Genomic DNA, 16,748 nt, shown 5'->3' with positions numbered 1-16,748 from the left:
CCCGCCCGCGACCCGTAGCTGGGCTGCCGCTGAATTTTCCTCCCCCCCCCGCAGCTCGAGAGTGACCCCTGGAGGCTGAACCCCCCACCCCCAAGGTAGTGCTGGAGAGGGGCCCCCGGAGGCTGAACCCCCCCCACCCCCAAGGTAGTGCTGGAGAGGGGCCCCCGGAGGCTGAACCCCCCCCACCCCCAAGGTAGTGCTGGAGAGGGGCCCCCGGAGGCTGAACCCCCCCACCCCCAAGGTAGTGCTGGAGAGGGGCCCCCGGAGGCTGAACCCCCACCCCCAAGGTAGTGCTGGAGAGGGGCCCCCGGAGGCTGAACCCCCACCCCCAAGGTAGTGCTGGAGAGGGACCCCCGGAGGCTGAACCCCCCACCCCCAAGGTAGTGCTGGAGAGGGGCCCCCGGAGGCTGAACCCCCCCCACCCCCAAGGTAGTGCTGGAGAGGGACCCCCGGAGGCTGAACCCCCCACCCCCAAGGTAGTGCTGGAGAGGGGCCCCCGGAGGCTGAACCCCCCCCACCCCCAAGGTAGTGCTGGAGAGGGGCCCCCGGAGGCTGAACCCCCCCACCCCGAAGCTAGTGCTGGAGAGGGGCCCCCGGAGGCTGAACCCCCCACCCCCAAGGTAGTGCTGGAGAGGGGCCCCCGGAGGCTGAACCCCCCCCCACCCCCAAGGTAGTGCTGGAGAGGGGCCCCCGGAGGCTGAACCCCCCCACCCCGAAGCTAGTGCTGGAGAGGGGCCCCCGGAGGCTGAACACCCCACCCCCAAGGTAGTGCTGGAGAGGGGCCCCTGGAGGATGACCCTGCAACAGCTGGAGAGAGGCTCCTGGAGGCTGAACAGCCCAACCCAAGCTGGTGCTGGAGAGGGGTCCCTGGAGGGTGAAACTGCCCCCCATATATTGTGACATAAATATAATTAAGTGGTCACATGCAGGTATCTTCCCCATGAGGATCTGATCTAGTGCACACTGGAGCATTAAAACTGGAGTGCTTGACTATGCTGGGGGCAGAAACACCCTTTGGCCTAGGCTCAGTGACATGAGTATACTGAGTATGTTGCTGTAACCTCCTCTGTCCGTGCAGGCAGCTGTATTAGTACTTGCTTCTGCTTATTAAATTATGTATTTCCACTGACCTGAAAGGAGCTGGTTACAGTTCTGGCTGGTGATGTACCAAGATCAAGAAGCTTTCAAACCATGTCTTCTCTGAGCATGTCTTTGCTGCAGAATAATACTGAGATAAATTAACAGAAGATAGTGAGAAAAGAGCTGTTAGATCAAGTGCTCCATCTTTCTGCAGAGCAGGGAAGCCAGTGTTTTTTACCCAGGTACCAATAATATCCCGTTCTCAGGCATTTTTTGATCTTTTCCGCAGCAAGGCTGGAATCCAGAGCTTGGTCCTTCAGCCTCAGCCTTCCTTATGGCGCAGGTTGCCAATTTTTGCTATTTTTATCAGAAGTATTATATTTATTACTGGAGTCTTGAAATGCTGCTTATGATGTATATGCTGTAATTGCTTAAATAAATGTGTATATATAGTTTATCCTCCTGATTAGCCAAAAAAAAGCAGCAAATGTAGTGTAAAGGCTATATTTAGTCACAGATGTTTTAATGGTAACCAATCAATGAGAATCGACCTTCCTTTAGGAAAATAATTAAAAGTACAAATGCAAAACAAGGTTAAGACTGATAAGAACATAAGAATGGCCATACTGGATCAGACCAAAGTAGCCCAGTATCCTGTCTTCCAACAGTGGCTAGTGCCAGGTGCCCTAGAGAGAATGAACAGAACAGGTAATCATCAAGTGACCTAACAGAAGCTAGGGACACCAACCCTGCCATTGTGACTAATAGCCATTGATGGACCTATTCTCCATGAACTGATCTAGGTCATTTTAATCAAGATTTCCTGCTTTCTGGTTTAAATAATGATTAAAATCAGTTATTTAAATCAGTTCACGTTGGTCTTATCTTTTTTGTTCTCATTAATAAACTTGTCTTGTCAAATAGTTTAGACCAAAATCTGAGCAGTGAACTCTCAATCTTTGAAGAACAAATTGAGTGAGTTTTGCACCCAAGTATCCAATTCTGACTTGATATTTCTGTTTCCTGTACATGTAGTTCTTGTTTATCTCTAATCTAAATCTTCTTCCTTTGAACATGTTGTCTACCCAGTAATAGACAATACACCAACTATCCCCTCTCCACAGTCACAAACTAGCCAGATTCTAGTAGCCTCCCCAATTTTGGCTCTCAGAATGAACTAGCAATTTTAGAAATTCCTATTTGTTTTTCCCATTTTGTTGAATGTTTGTCATAAAATTGTATGTTGAGCATTTGTCTGTTTCTCCTGGAATCACCAATGTACATATACTTAGATTAAAGGGTGCATGATTGTGTTTTTCAGTTGCTGTGCCATACCCAATTATTTTCTGAACCACACTACTAAATTGTCTATATTGACATTTTAAATGTGCAAAATTGAAATAATAATACCCTCTAGTTTTCACTTCTGTAGATGTTGATCATCACTGAGAAGACTTGAGTAGATTATTTGCCCACTCAGACCTGTAAAGTATAACATTCTTTCCTGACTGCAGTTGTGATAGAAGATACTCTTGACATTTTACAGGACTACCAGTAAAAACCAAGTCAGTGCACATTTATTATGATTAAGGCTCCAGAGTAGCCTCCGACCTCTAGAGAATATGGGGTGAAACTCTGGGCTCATTGAAGTGAATGGGAGTGTTTTGTCCTTGTCTTCTTCAATGGGGCCAGAATTTCATGCATGGTCCCTGCCCTAGTGGGTTTATATTGTGGAGTATCACATGAAGCTCAGTTATTGAAAGGTAAAGGAGGACAATGAATAATTTCAGATAAACCAGGTTTTAGAAAAATTTCAATGTGATTAATAGATGTTGGAAAATATGATCCTGTAGCGGATAATTAGGAATTGCTGATATTGAAAGTTTGGATAATAAAGGTTGAAGTGTAGAGTCTTCAGACCTTACTTTTGATGCATAGTTTTCTCTTTTACTTTTGGACTCAGTGGGTTTATGAAAGTTGAGCCTCCTTTCTGGCAGTGGTGGGGGGAGTTTAAACTTTGTATGTTTAAACATGGGGAGGTTTGAAACACATATGTACCAGTAGAGGGCAGTATTACCCATGTATCTATCAGTATTACAAGCCTGCATCTATCATAATGAGACTGGACCAGATTCATTGACTTCAGTAGAGTTATTCTGGATTTTCTGCAGTGTAACTGGGTAGATTTAGTCTACAGTCAGCAGAGTTTTGGACTGAGACAAATAACTCCAGGGCTTCCTTCATTTAGTCCATTACATTTTTATGTGTGTTTATTCATTAAATGCTGTTTACTCCAGAATTGTAGGTATTGTTTCTGAAATCTCTCCAGCAATGTGAGGGAATTTTGGCCCCAAAGCTCATTACTGCTTGGCTGCACTGCTGAGCCTGCCACTAAGGGGGGCTAGTCGTGTGGGTGGGTTTTGTGAGGTCTTGTCCTCATTTCACACAATTGCACAGGTTGCTGCCTATGCAAGAGACAAGCCTGGTTTTCATGGCCACATCCTGAACCTCCAGAGTCCAAGCAGCCCCAAAGTGTCTTTGTGGACAGCGCCACATCTTGAGGTGGCAACATGTCTCAAAGATGGCAACCTCAGCACTGCCCAACTAGCACTCCTAAACAGGATGGATTCACAGCCTTTGTTTGTTTCCCCCATTAGGGGGCTGTCCCCCGTCACCCTGCCACCCCACCCAGGTTCCCCATCCCTGGAATGGTGGTGGTGGGCTGTCTCTTCAGAAGCATTCTGCTCCCTGCCAGAAAATTGCTTCTTGTTTTTCTTTGGAGAGGCTGTGAAAGGGACCATGTCTGAAGAGCGGGTGTAACTACACCCTGTGGGAGGGCCTCTCCCTAGGTGCTGGAGGGGGGCAAAAGGCACTCAGGCCCTCCAAGGATTTGGAGGGGTACCCTTTCTGGGAGGGTATGCAGGGCTCAGCTTCTCGCCCCCCAGGATTGAGGGGTTAACCTTTCTGTGGGGGCAATGGGGGGGCTCAGTCCCCACAGGTGGTTGGGGGGTTATCCCTCCTGGGGGTGTGCAGGGCTCAGGCCACCCAGGGTTGGGGCATTACCCCTCCTGGGATTATGCAGGGCTCAGGATCCCCAGGGATGGGGGTGTTACCCCTCCTGGAGGGTGCGGGGTCAGGCCTTTGGCACATGGGGGTGTTACCCCTCCTGGGGGTGCAGGACTCAGGCCCCTGGGGGAGGGGGGAGGTACCCCTCTTGGGGGGTGCGGGGCTCGGGCCCCTGGGGGACGGGGGGTGTTTCCCCACCCGCGGGGGTGCGGGGCTCGGGCCCCTGGGGGACGGGGGGTGTTACCCCACCCGCGGGGGTGCGGGGCTCGGGCCCCCGCCCCGGAGGCTGCCGGTGGAGCCGGGTGGGGCGTTCCTGGCCAGCCCGCAGCGCCGGCCCTGCTCCCAACGCCGCGGTGGAGGCCGGTTGGCCCTGCCGGCAGCGGGCGGGGACAGAGCTTTGGTCGGCCCGGGCGGGGGGAGCCGAGTGGCGGAATGGCTCGCGCCGGGACTGCGGCAGGTGGCGGGGAGGGCCCGGGCTGAGGTCCGGCGAGAGGCAGGTGGGGCGGGCCGGCCCCCTGCAGGGGCAGGCGGTTATTTTGGGGGGGTCTGTGCTGGGGGAGGGGCAGGCGGTTATTTTGGGGGGTGGTCTGTGCTGGGGGAGGGGCAGGCGGTTATTTGGGTAGGGCGTTGCTGAGGGGAGGCGGTTTATTGGGGGGGGTCTGTGCTGGGGAGGGGCAGGTGGTTATTTGGGGGCGTCTTTGCTGGCGTGAGGCGATTTATTGGGGGGTCTGCTGGGGGAGGGGCAGGCGGTTTATTGGGGTGGTCTGTGCTGGGGGGAGGCGGTTTATTGGGGTGGTCTGTGCTGGGGGAGGGGCAGGCGGTTTATTGGGGGGGTCTTTGCTGGGGAGGGGCAGGTGGTTATTTGGGGGCGGTGTTTGCTGGAGGAGGGGGTAGGCGGTTTATTTGGTGGGTCTCTGTTGGGGGAGGTGGTCTTTGTTGGGGGTAGTGGGTAGGTGCAGTATCACAATGGCAGGTATAATCTGGGGTGGGGGTCCCTGGACTGGGAGTTGGGAGCTTGTGGGGGTCTAATCCTGACTGCTACAAACTGACTTTAGGCAAGTCTGTGTGTCTGTTTCTCTCTCAGTAAAATGGGCATAATAACACCTGCATTGCTTTGTAGAATGATTGGGGATCTGTGATCGAGGTGCTATGTAGGTGTTGATTTGATCATCTTTGACTATGAGTTTTGCTTCTCCCTGAGACAGTAGTTTTGAGTATTTACTTTTCTGACCTCTGAAGTAAAATAACTAAAAACACTTCTATGGCTGACAGTTTGCAGAATTTGAAACAACTAAGGCTTGTTTCATAGCATAACCAGTGGTGATCTAACAACAAAAAAAGGTTTTGAAATAAATGCAAGTTTGTAGGCCTCCCCTTCTCCCTCCTGCAAAGTTCCTTGCATAAGACTATCAGGAATTCAGCTACTAGGCGGTGGTATCATTCTATTATAAGTATTTAAACCCAGGGCTCAATGTGAGTGCAGGGCTCTGCCTGTGTGGAGCAGCTTGTTGCAGTCCAGAAAGTGCAGATGTCAGGAATGTGGCATGAAATGCGTGTGCTGAGTTACACTTCTGTTCAAGGTGGACCCTTCCAGATAAGAGTATCACTTCTGAACTACAGCTCTTATTTTTATGCCTTAGAATTCTTAATGTTTCCATTTTGGAGGCTAATTAATAATTGGCTTAATACACCAGCTTCTCACCTCTGGAGATGAAGGTTCAAAGCCTGGAGTAAGTCATGAGTGAAAATATTACTTTTTAAAAAAACACGTGTATTCATTTTTTTTTATCAGCTCAGTCTAGTCTTCAGGAGAGAGATGTCTGCATTGCAAAGCTGCTGTATGATTTACAGTTGAGTTCTAGAGAGGCCTTGCACTGGATTTTCGGTCAGGATTGATTTAGATGCATTTGCTGTGCTGTGTGGGATTCCCTGAACTGGAATAGTAAAGATGCTCCAAGACTGTGGTGCACTAGCAGATCTTAAGCCTGGTCTAAACTAAAAAGTTAGGTTGACCCAACTGCGTCGCTCAGAGGTGTGAAAAATCCACATCCCTGCATAGTTAAACTAACCTAACCCCTGCTGTAGACGGTGCTAGGTCACTAGAATAATTTTTCTGTCAACCTAGGTACCACTTCTCGGGGAGGGAGGTGGATTAACTACGCTGATGGGAGAATCCTTCCTGTTGGCATAGGCAGTGTCTACACTGAAGCTCTATAGTGGTGCAGTTGTGCCGCTATTGCATTTCAAGTATAGACAAGCCCAGAGTGTCAGTAGAATGGAGGCATGGAATGGTAGCACTGGGTTTGAGATGCACTGGCAAAGCTGTTGTGGGCGCAGAGACACTTTTGTGGCACCAATCTACACACTAGTTCCAAGTGCTGTTTTAAAATAAAACCCTGTTTGGTGACATCAGGTCAGGGAGGGGTGGTGCTTAGGGCTGAATATTCTCTCACTGAGTTACTTCCGTTTTAGATGCTTCACCTATTGGGCACAATGAAGTATCAAACAACTTCAGTCTTGCTCTTAGTGTTCAAATGCTGACATTTCTCAAAAGCGAGTGTTGCGTGGTCTTTGCTTAGCAGCCACATCTTAAATACTTGCTCATCAGTGTCTTGAGTGTTCTGATCTCTGTATAATGAAATGCATGTTTGTAAATGTTTAGAATTATATTTTATGCATGTTTGTCGCTCTGTAGGCAATGTTTAAGTGACCCATATCGCATACTAGATTAAAATGAGAGATGTGCACACAGAGCTTTTGTCTGCAGGGTACTATGCTTGGCAGAGGAAGGGGGCTGGGATTTGTCTTTCCCAGTAGATTAGCTTTATTCACTACTTTAAATAGTTTGCAACCATCTTCCTCTGGTGTTTTGAGATGAAAAAGAGTTTGTTTACAGTATACTTTGCAGAAATTGCTCACGGAGAATATCCTGTTTCGTATAAGAGATATAGGTGTTGTAGGTAGAGAGAACATAGCACAGATTTTCTTTGTTCTCTTTGCTAGGTTGTGTTCCTCTTGAGGGCATTGTATTAATCAAAAGTGTTAACAGTGTTATAAACTCTCACTGTGCAACATTAAACAGTTTTGAACAGTGTTCAGGGTTTGGTATGCAGAGACCTCAGTCTGCTTAGCACAGGTGGTGGAACTAGTGGTGCTGACGCACCCCTGGCTTGAAGTGGTTTCCATGATATACAGGGTTTACAGTTTGGTTCAGTGGCTCTCAGCACCTCCACTATACAAATTGTTCCATCGCCCTTTCTGCTTAGTACCATGACGAATCCTTTTTAACCTTTTAGGAGAGATACAGAAAAGGAGGAAAAACAGTTAAAGCATTTAAGTAAGGCTTTAATTTTAGCAACATTTCTTGTTCCCTTTCCCTTTATCTGGAGAGAGTTTAAGAAGGAAAATCACCCTTGTCTGACAGTCTCTTAGATGGTATCAAAGATGGTGGTAACTGTTCTTTTGGGTAAAAGAGAAAAAGTTAGTTGAGATTTGCTGGAGCTGTTGCTGCTGCTGCTCTTGTTGAAGTCTGATCCCGTTTCATCCAGGGTGGTGTATGGGTTTCAACTGGAGCTGGTAGAGGTGGCAGTGTTATCTGTGTCCCTCTCTTTGGCCTGGTCTCGTCAGGACACCTCTCAAAATTAGGATGACAAAGGCCAAGAGTCCCAGCAGGTTGTGTGGCTGGCAGCCATGATAGTGAAGCTTGCTTCAGTAGCCTCCATCTGTTCTTTCACTCCAAAGTCTCTTTTTTTGAAGGACCCAAAAAGGGAGTGATGGGTGGAATAGCCCATCCTCTTGTTATTTTGTCCACCAGGTAGGCCTAATATCCAACACATCAGTTTTGGTTCCTTAATTTCCAGTACAATCTATTTTTACCAAACATGATTCCAACATAGTCCTGGAATCATATCAACTTGGCTTTTTGTTTGGACTAATTTAGTCTCTCTGTCTGGTTCTCTTGCACCTGTTTATAACATTCACTATTAAAAACAACTTGACCTACTTTCATTATCATTTGTTGTTACAGGTTATTGTAATATCTTATGAACATTAATATACTTTTTACACTTGAACTCACAATTAGGGTAAATTTGTTGTCCCAGTCATCACAAGAAGTCTCTTCAGATTGCTTATTGAATTTCCAGTCTCTGAAAAATAAGTGGACTAAGAGGAAAATTCTCCTCTCAGGTGCACAGGGCAGATCTTGATCTTTAGAGTCTGCTTCCTTAATGGCAGACACACCTAGGTCAGGTGCGCAGGGTATCTGATTTGAAGCCAATCAGTTGGGTACAAGGGCAGAATTTTGCGCTAAAGATTCAGTGAAATACCTGAAAATGACATGAGCTGAGAAATTGAAGTGTCCAGAAGAAACTATTAGACCACACATCGCAGACACAAGAAATTCTCTGCACCCTCCAATTAAAATTCTTCAAATATAGAAATACTCAGGATGCTTATTGGAACTGCCATGATAGATTGTTATAAGGTTATGCAGTGTACTGTGTACTCAAAATATTGAGCTGCAATATGCATTTAACAAGTAAGATACCAAGTGTATTGGGAATAATATTTTTTATTTCTACTCTATTGTATATCGTATTTCTTGTTAGCATACATGCTTTCTTTTATAATGTGATTCTTTTATGTTCTTTGTATTGTTTTTCTTGACGTGCTATCTTTCATGTATTTAATGTATTTCTTTTGGTCAATTTAAAACAGTAAATGTGTGTGCATGCATATTTTATCTATGACATAAATCCTGTGTATCTGGATTTTAGTCTTGTGCAACTTCTGCATAATATATATAATAACACACACTTCTAAATGAGGGTCATAATTACATTTGCCTCCAAAAAGTTAGTTTAAATAACTGTTGTGAGGATTTTGATCCTGTGTTAGATAGTGAGGCAGTCTTATATAGAACAAGGTTTGATACCCAAGTTGGTTTTGAATCTGCAGTTACTTTTATCTTTCCTGGTCTTTTGTTGTTAATGAGAACCTGGCTCTGAAAGGCTCTTGGCTTTTTCACTTTGTAAACAAGATTACTGGGTGTTCTTAGGCAGAGTTGGATGGAAACAGTCCAATCATCTGTAGCTCTGCCACAGAAGTTCTCAAAAGGATTGTGCAAGGAAAATTCAGGTCAGTGTTATAATTTCTGCTCAGGTTTCAGAGTAACAGCCGTGTTAGTCTGTATTCGCAAAAAGAAAAGGAGTACTTTTGGCACCTTCGAGACTAACCAATTTATTTGAGCATGAGCTTTCGTGAGCTACAGCTCACTTCATCGGATGCATACCGTGGAAACTGCAGAAGACATTATATACACAGAGACCATGAAACAATACCTCCTCCCACCCCACTCTCCTGCTGGTAATAGAAGAGTGGGGTGGGAGGAGGTATTGTTTCATGGTCTCTGTGTATATAATGTCTTCTGCAGTTTCCACGGTATGCATCCGATGAAGTGAGCTGTAGCTCACGAAAGCTCATGCTCAAATAAATTGGTTAGTCTCGAAGGTGCCACAAGTACTCAATTTCTGCTCAGTGTCTCCAACTGGATTTTCACCAGCTGCCTCTTGTTTCCTTAGCATCTCTGATGCATTCCTAGAGGTAAAAACTTTTGCCTATTTTTAAAATTGTTGTAAGTAAAGCTGGAGGAAAATTTTTGGATGAATTGTATTGTTTGACCTGAAAATATTTGCAAAATTGACCCACAAAGTTTTGGCCATTCACAAAAAAGGAGGAGAAGGAAGAGGTAGTGCCAACCTCTCCCTGCCTTATAATATTTGGCCCTGTGTTGGAGATCCAAGTTTGAATCCCTACTCTAGAACAGACCCAAACCAGTTTTTTTATTTTTAAATTTCAAACTGCCACCAAACTGAAAAATCAGTTATTCTCCCAGTTCTAGTTGGAATTGATTATCTTGCTACATAAGCTTTAATTGAGACCTATGTATTAACTTGTCCACCATACTCAGTTACATTAATTTGGAATGTTATGCTTTAGTATGAACAAATCTGTGTTGACTAAAGAACTGTAGATAGATAGCAGAATGTAATTATCAGTAATCTTACTGATCAATGTTGATTTAGCAGCAAAGAGTCCTGTGGCACCTTATAGACTAACAGACGTATTGGAGCATAAACTTTCGTGGGTGAATACCCACTTTGTCGGATGCATGTAGTGGAAATTTCCAGAGGCAGGTATATGTTGATTTAAAAGGACACTGGTCCTTTCTTTCATATTTTCTAGAAAGAAAAAAAATCTTTCTTCAGAAGTATGTTTTCTTTGTGAGTACTTGGAGAAGAACAATTGCCTTATACTCTGCAGAACTGTTATGATGACTGGTTGTCTTGAAGAAAATTTCTAGATAAGACAGGCTTATCCATTACACAGTATCCTACAGATTGTCACCTGGATGTTGTTCCTATAGTTGTGCAAACTGGCTGCTGCCATCAGTAAGAGTATATTTATGACAAAGGCCACTTATTTGTTGTCTAACATTTTTCTTATCAAATTCCTTAAGAAAATATTGCTGCTTCAGTGAGCTGTCAGTTTCAGTTTAGAGTATTTATGGTCAAACTGTGAACTTTTAGAAATGGAGAGGAAGGGGGAATGGGATTTTTTTTAAAAGATACGCTGTAGTTCAAAAATCATTATTTTGGGGGTAGTTTTTTGGCCTGTGTTATATGATGGTCCTCACTGGCCTTGGAATCTTTGGGTACATCTACACGTCAAAAAAAAAAAAAAAAAAAAAAAATCAATCCTGTGGCAGCAAGTTTCAGAGGCCAGGTCAGCAGACTTGGGCTTGTGCTATGGGGCTAAAAATAGAAGTGTAGACATTTGGGCTTGGGCATGTGCCCAGGCTCTGGAATCCGGGGAGCGTCTCCGAGCCCAGGCTCCAGCACGAGTGGGAACATCTACACTGGTATTTTTAGCCCCATAGTGCAGCCTCCATGAGTCCAAGTCAGTGGACCTGGGCTCTGAGATTCACTGCTGTGGGTGGTTTTTTTGCAGTATAGATGTATCCTATGAGTCTACAAGTGCAGGATATCCTTCAAATAGCTTCTCAAATGTGATGTTTTCATGCCTAACTAAGAGGTAGCAGTCTCTGGATTCTTATCTAGTTTCTTCTTTTATACTCCAGCATTGATTTGAGTCACTCAAAGGTTTTATTGTATATTAATTTTCTAATTTTTAATGTAGCATGCTTTATTTTTAATGCACTTTTGGTGTTGGGAGTGAACTAGGGAAGCTCTATAAAGTACACTGCCTGCTGCTTGTTCTAACATGCCAGAAGATTCAATTTCTGTGTGTAATCCAACCCAGTCTCCCAACTACTGCCACGTTTTCATCTATCTGTAAACAGCATGACTGTTGGTATCAGGGGAAGACGACCAAATTAATCCCAGATGGGGACCTATTTCAGCCAGTGTCAGACTTTCCAGTTAATTTAAGGTAGCAGGTCAGTAATTTGGGTGTGTGTGTTTGTTTTCTCTTAAAATCCTTTCATTGCTAGAGTGTTAACTTTTACTGAATGTCATGCTGTTTAACAAAATGATACCAAATATGATACAACAATGGTGCGGGGGTTGGGAACCTCATTATTATATTTTGTTGCCCTTGTTACTATAGCACCAGTGGCACCATCTCAAGGCTGCGATGGCACTTTCATCTTAAATATTCAGGGTATTTTCTCTGAGCTAAAAAGTAGGAAACCAGGAACAATGGTTCTACCCAAATAAAAAAAGGAAAAAAAGTGTAGCTATTCTCTCTACAAATTATGAATATTTCAGCAGGATTGTACCGGGCGCAAGGGAGCCACAAATTATTAGCCACTGTTTTGGATTCACTACATCTGTACCCAAGGGGCAAAGCCAAGCCACCATATGTTGTGATCCTTTCATATCTCAGAAGGGGATGGCAAGTCATTGGTTTGATGCAATACTCCCAAGGTGTACCAGGGGCTATAAGAAATAGTAATGCTGATTCAGTAGGTAGCAGTCTTTCCTTTGTTTCATTACTGAACAAAAATAATAGAATGGAAGTAGGGGACACAGTGTTGCTAAAACTGCTGCCATCTTGATATTTTTTGACCATTTGTCACTAAAAAGCCCAAGTGACTTGGCTAAATTCCAACTTGTGTAATTACATTCCACCAACCAAAGCTCCCACTGCAGTTTCAAGTGGATATATTCTTCACTTCCTGTCTTTCATTATTGCGTGGAGTTACTTTGCACTATAAACAATTTTTACAGTTGGGAGTTTTGTTTCTTGAGTGTGGGAATTGTGAAGTCTTAATTCTTATGCTGGAAGGAATCAGAAAAACATTGTACTATCCCATCAAGTTCTCCAGAGATGGAGTCCTCCCTGAAGTTTGCCATTATTGTCTTATATCTCCAGGTAGTGGATTGCTCTGAAGACAGTTGAAGCCCACCTCCAGGCCAGAGAGTGATTTTTTTCAGTTTATGTTAATCCCCTGCAAATGTAATGCTTGTGCAGAAATAGCTGAGTATTACTACAGTATAATTGCTTTATAGTGAGTAACTGACACATTGCTTTTCCCCACTCTGCATCATTCCCTTTTATTCCATTGATTTATATTTTTTTTTAAAAATCGCATTTATATGAAAATAGGTCTATTTTGCTGTAGTAGGAATTCAACAAGTGAATTCTTTCCTGATCAGAGACCAGCATATTGCCCTAGGAAGATGTTTTGCTGTGTAATCTCCATGGTTTGTGTCCTTGTACCTTTTTTCCCCCTTTAAAACCAAGTTCTTGAAGGGAGGACACAGTTACTGTATATGTGGCAAAGAACTCAATCTTGGATTCCCTATCTTCATTAACAGCTCAATAAACAGAGCACTGATCTTAAGACAGAAGACTCAGTCCAATTCTGCTGTACATTAAATGGCTATGAATGATAAAGATAAATATTTTATGACATTTAATATCTCTCTTGGCTAGCAGCTGCTGTAGTCTATTTTAGTTTGTTCATCATGGCATTAATGTAGTTTCCCGTACATGTTTCATTGGTTGTCATGTTGTAAATATATTTAGGGTCCCATCCTGTGAACACTTCCACATTCGTAACTATGCTCAAGGAAGATAATGCTTTTGAAGTCAATGCGATTAGTACTGGAACTAAATTTTTCACTACATTATGGTTCATTGAACGCCTATTCTTTACTGATTCAGCAGTGTACAATGTAAATTTAATCAAGGGAATTCTGTGAGAAAGGATACAGTGGTTGAAATACTTCTCAAAACTTATGGACAGGTATAATAAAACACAGATTTACTGAGAACCAGTCAGCAGTTGAAGCAGCTTACCTCCCATCCCCACCTCTAGGATTTCATGTGCCTCTCCTCAGAGACACTGTTGTAGGTTCCCCCAATCCTGGATCACTGTGGAACAGGGACGTGTCTTTCACTATGCTGACGGATGTTTTGGGAAGCTGGTTGACTGGCTGGGTTCAAACCTGACTTTTATGAATCTCTTATTTTTCCCAAATATTATAGCTGTCTCCCTGAAACCTTTGGAAAATTAACACTATTCTTAATAAATTTATAATCAGCAGATAATGACTAGAGCTGATATGAACGGTGTTCCTGCTAGCGAGCTTTAGAATTGGACATATTTTTTAATGAGATTGCTACCATTCATTTCCTTTGGTCAGGCCAAGTCATCAGATTAAGTTCTCAGATACTGTGGTAGTGGGGTAACTTATAAGTACCTGAGAGAGAGCAGTACCGAGCCTAAATCTATCCCTGTGCAACAGAAGAAAATGTTCATTTTTTCCCAGGGAAATGTTAAATGTTAGCAGTTCTGGTTCACTGACAGGTTCAGAAATTGGTCATCCTCAGATCATGAGATCCTACAATTTCATGGCCTTGTTCTGCATGAATGTTTGAGGGTGCATGTGGGCGAATCCAGGCTGAACTAGTTGGATCAGAGGGCAAGGGGGCTTTCTGTATTACTATAGAATTTACAATTATGTAAAACTCAGTGCTTCAAAGTGTCAGACTTAGAGAAGAAAGGACTTTGCCCAGAATTTGTGCTGCAGCACTCTTAAGCAATTTGTCTGTTTAAAAGAAATAATACTGAATGTATTTAGCTCATGGGTGAAATTAACCACCATAAAAGCATTTTTGGATCAACATGAATATATTATGTACTGGAATCAGTATAGGAAGAGCCAGTGCCCTAGCATCACTTCATAACAATGGGTGTTCTGCTGCTGGTAGAAGAAAAAGGGCCAGGGGTGGGTAGGCGGAGGTCCATTTTGCTACAGAATAAAAGTCATATCTGCAAAGTAGAAACTTTCAATACAAAATAGTTGAAGTTCAGGGGGAATACAAGAGGTGTGATATGGTGAAAACTTATTAACTTTTCAGTCTCATTTATCAAAGGTTTTGTAATGCCCCTGTCAAGTCTGGCTTAAAAAAAAAAAAAGTGAAGAAAGCAAATATGTATCCTGGCCAATTTACTGAATAAACATTTTCCCATAAAACCAGTGCATTAGCTCTTGCTAACTCCTGTGGGTTTTATACTTGCTGTGTAGTGTTTGCTGTGCTGCCATTGTTCAGATGCACTGTTGTATAACGACCTCATTGCAGACATTGTTTCCAAAATGTCCATGGTAACCTGCCACCAAATAGTGGCATTTTTTAAACTCTTCAATCAGTTGAGTGTCCTCAGAGCCACTGATACTCTAAATCAGTGATACTAAGACCTCGGTGGTTCAGGAGTCAACTTAGCGATCAACGTTACTCAAAAGAGCCGCAGTAATGTGAATTTATTGTTTCATTTACCATTTTGTGTGTGTATGTATTCTCATAGCAAAATGACTGACCAAGTATTATTATTTTATCTACTACAATTGGTTAATAACATAGTAAATGCATCCTGTTCCGTTTATAATTTAGTTTATTAATAATTAAATCATACAGTGTTTTAACATCATGTGCTGCAGAGAGCCGCAGGAGACAAAGTAAAGAGCCACTTTTGTGGCTCTTGAGCCTCAGTCTGTGTCATTGCTCTAAATATACCTTTCCAGCTTGCTCATTCGTGTAGGAACTACTTGTTTGGAACCATGAAAAGCCCCACCTATAATTCATTTCCTTTCTACCTGAGCTGTTCTCTTGTCTTCACTCTCCCCCACTCCCAAAATATGGACTAAAAACTAAAAAAGTAAATCTGTTGGTGGCTTTTTATGCTGATGGTAAAAAGTTACTGTAGAACAATTTAGTCCTTGTTGCAAACTTTGGACCCTATTTGTGAAAACAGATCAGTTGCCTTACTGTGATTATGTCACCTAGTTTATGTGGAAGAACAGACAGCATAGAGTGTTGTTCCTTGTTCTGTTACTCACTAAATTCTTCTGTGGTTCACCAGACTTTGTGTAACTCATAAGAGAATAGAAATGAAGAGACATGCTCTGTTGCCGATAACTGAGTTGTAAAGCAGTGATTGACTCTTACATGGAGATTTTTCCACCAATTGGTTGTCAAGATTGGATGCTTTTCTAAAAGCTCTGCTCTAGGAATTATTTTGGAGATGTTTTATGGCCTGTGTTATACAGGAGGTGAGACAGACAGATGATCACAATGGTCCTTTCTGGCCTTTGAATCTATGAATAAGCAGAACAGAGAACAGCACATTGAATAAGAATAGATTCTCTAATTGAAAGTGAAGGTATTCACTTAATATATTTTGATGGAGAGGAAAAAACAGACCTTTGGGGTTTCATTTTGCCAGTGCTATCTTGAGCACTTCAAAAGCTATGTTTAGGCAAGATTTTCTTCTAGGACTTGATATCTTGATCATGCTAGCAGGGAGAAATCAGTTTTTAAAACAAATACAAATCTTTATCCTCTTCATAAGCTGTAGATGAAACATGGCATTTCTGTGATGTGAAATATTCAGAAAATGGAAGTGTACTCTGATAACTGTGAACTTTTCTTCTTTTTTTAAATCTTCAGAAAAAGCAGTTGACCACCAGAAGGAATGTGAAGTTCACCAGTATGTGAAGTTTATTTCTAAACAAGATGTTGTCTGGAGGACCAAATAAACTTTTATGGACCATTGGAGCCGAAAGATTAGTTATATGACATTATTTTTGTCTCTTCACTGTGCAGTTCTGTACCAAGTCAATGTTGCTTTATGTTAAGACCAAACAGTAGTCTCCTGACATCAACATGTCGTCTGTAACAAACACTCAGACTCTAGCGGACTTTGATCCTCCTGTCCCTGAGGAAAAGTCAAAGGGGAAATCATTATTTCAGTTGGGCCCCTTCTTTGCTAACAGGAGTGAGAAAATTGTAATTGCCAGGAGTGACAGTGTACCAGAAGAAAATGTACTGAAAATAACCATCACTGAGACTACAGTCATTGAGTCGGACTTGGGCATCTGGAATTATCATGCTCTGATCTACCTCACATTGTGGTTTTTCTTTAGCTTTTGTACCCTTTTTCTTAACAAATACATTCTTTCACTACTGGAAGGAGAACCCAGCATGCTAGGTAATTATGATTTTCATTATAAGCTTCGGTTCCATTAAAATATTAAAATATTAAATATTAAAATATTAAATATTAAAATAGT

At 43.0% G+C, this 16,748-nt stretch overlaps 1 protein-coding gene across 5 annotated transcripts in view; it reads left to right on the top strand.

The window, feature by feature from the left end:
* Nucleotides 1–16,748, top strand: part of SLC35E2B (solute carrier family 35 member E2B) — a 34,378-nt gene that overhangs the window by 294 nt on the left and 17,336 nt on the right. Inside the window, exons 1-2 of one of the 5 annotated variants that reach the window (XM_084651485.1) lie at nucleotides 4,551–4,639; nucleotides 16,126–16,666. In XM_084651485.1, the coding sequence (XP_084507611.1) occupies nucleotides 16,342–16,666 (325 nt within the window). In that variant the 5' untranslated portion in view covers nucleotides 4,551–4,639; nucleotides 16,126–16,341. Of the gene's footprint in view, nucleotides 1–4,550; nucleotides 4,644–11,563; nucleotides 11,606–16,125; nucleotides 16,667–16,748 lie in introns of those variants that run through there. The other 4 variants (XM_084651484.1, XM_084651486.1, XM_084651487.1 and 1 more) reach the window with 4 other exon arrangements.

Source organism: Lepidochelys olivacea, assembly GCF_965140295.1.
Source record: "Lepidochelys olivacea isolate rLepOli2 genome assembly, chromosome: 18".
NCBI classification, from domain to species: Eukaryota; Metazoa; Chordata; order Testudines; family Cheloniidae; genus Lepidochelys; species Lepidochelys olivacea.
The sequence above is the reverse complement of the archived record's forward strand: the minus strand, read 5'-3'. Positions and strand labels throughout refer to the sequence as shown.